At 58.5% G+C, this 549-nt stretch overlaps 1 protein-coding gene across 1 annotated transcript; it reads right to left on the minus strand.

Annotated features, from left to right (window-relative positions):
- Positions 1-42: 42 nt before the first annotated feature.
- CSUI_006294 (uncharacterized protein) lies at positions 43-503 on the minus strand (the record flags this gene model as incomplete). Its single annotated transcript, XM_068066458.1, has 1 exon — positions 43-503. A coding segment is annotated over exon 1 (435 nt), but the record flags the coding sequence as incomplete, so codon positions are not given.
- Between the last annotated feature and the right edge of the window lie 46 nt (positions 504-549).

The raw sequence follows: 549 nt of genomic DNA on the forward strand, positions 1-549 counted from the left end.
TGCAGCAGCCTCTTCGAAGCTTTGCTGGTCCGGCATCGACACCGGGCTGCGACATACGTCGTCCTGGCAAGACGGGGAAAGCTGCACCCCCCCTCTGAAGTCACACGATTCGGGTGAGGAGTGTGTGGCTTGGCAACCGCCCTTATCATCCAGTCCGTCCACTGAACAAAGGAAAGGAGGCGCGCCGCCAGTGCTCCCGCAGCTCGGGTCACCTTGGCTGTCAGGGGTTTTAGAACGCCGAGAATGAACCAGAACATGATTCTGCGACTTGCCTCCCCATACAATCCCGTCTGCCAGTTCATGCAGACCGACTCTGCGCGGCAGGCACCGGACATCTGGCAAAAATCCTAGATCTCCCGTAGCTTGCCCTACGGTGTGGGCGCCAAAGTGCACTCCTATGCTCGTTGTCGAGCCCTGCTGTGGGGGTTCTTGAAAGATGAGTGGGTCCTTTCCGGTGCAGGCGATCCGTGTTCTCATGGTGGATGAACGCTGCGATGTGTCCCCATACAAGCCGGCTGTCTCCAGACAGGTCACTCTTACTTTCGGCTT

Source organism: Cystoisospora suis, assembly GCF_002600585.1.
Source record: "Cystoisospora suis strain Wien I chromosome Unknown contig_3156, whole genome shotgun sequence".
Lineage (NCBI taxonomy): Eukaryota > Apicomplexa > Conoidasida > Eucoccidiorida > Sarcocystidae > Cystoisospora > Cystoisospora suis.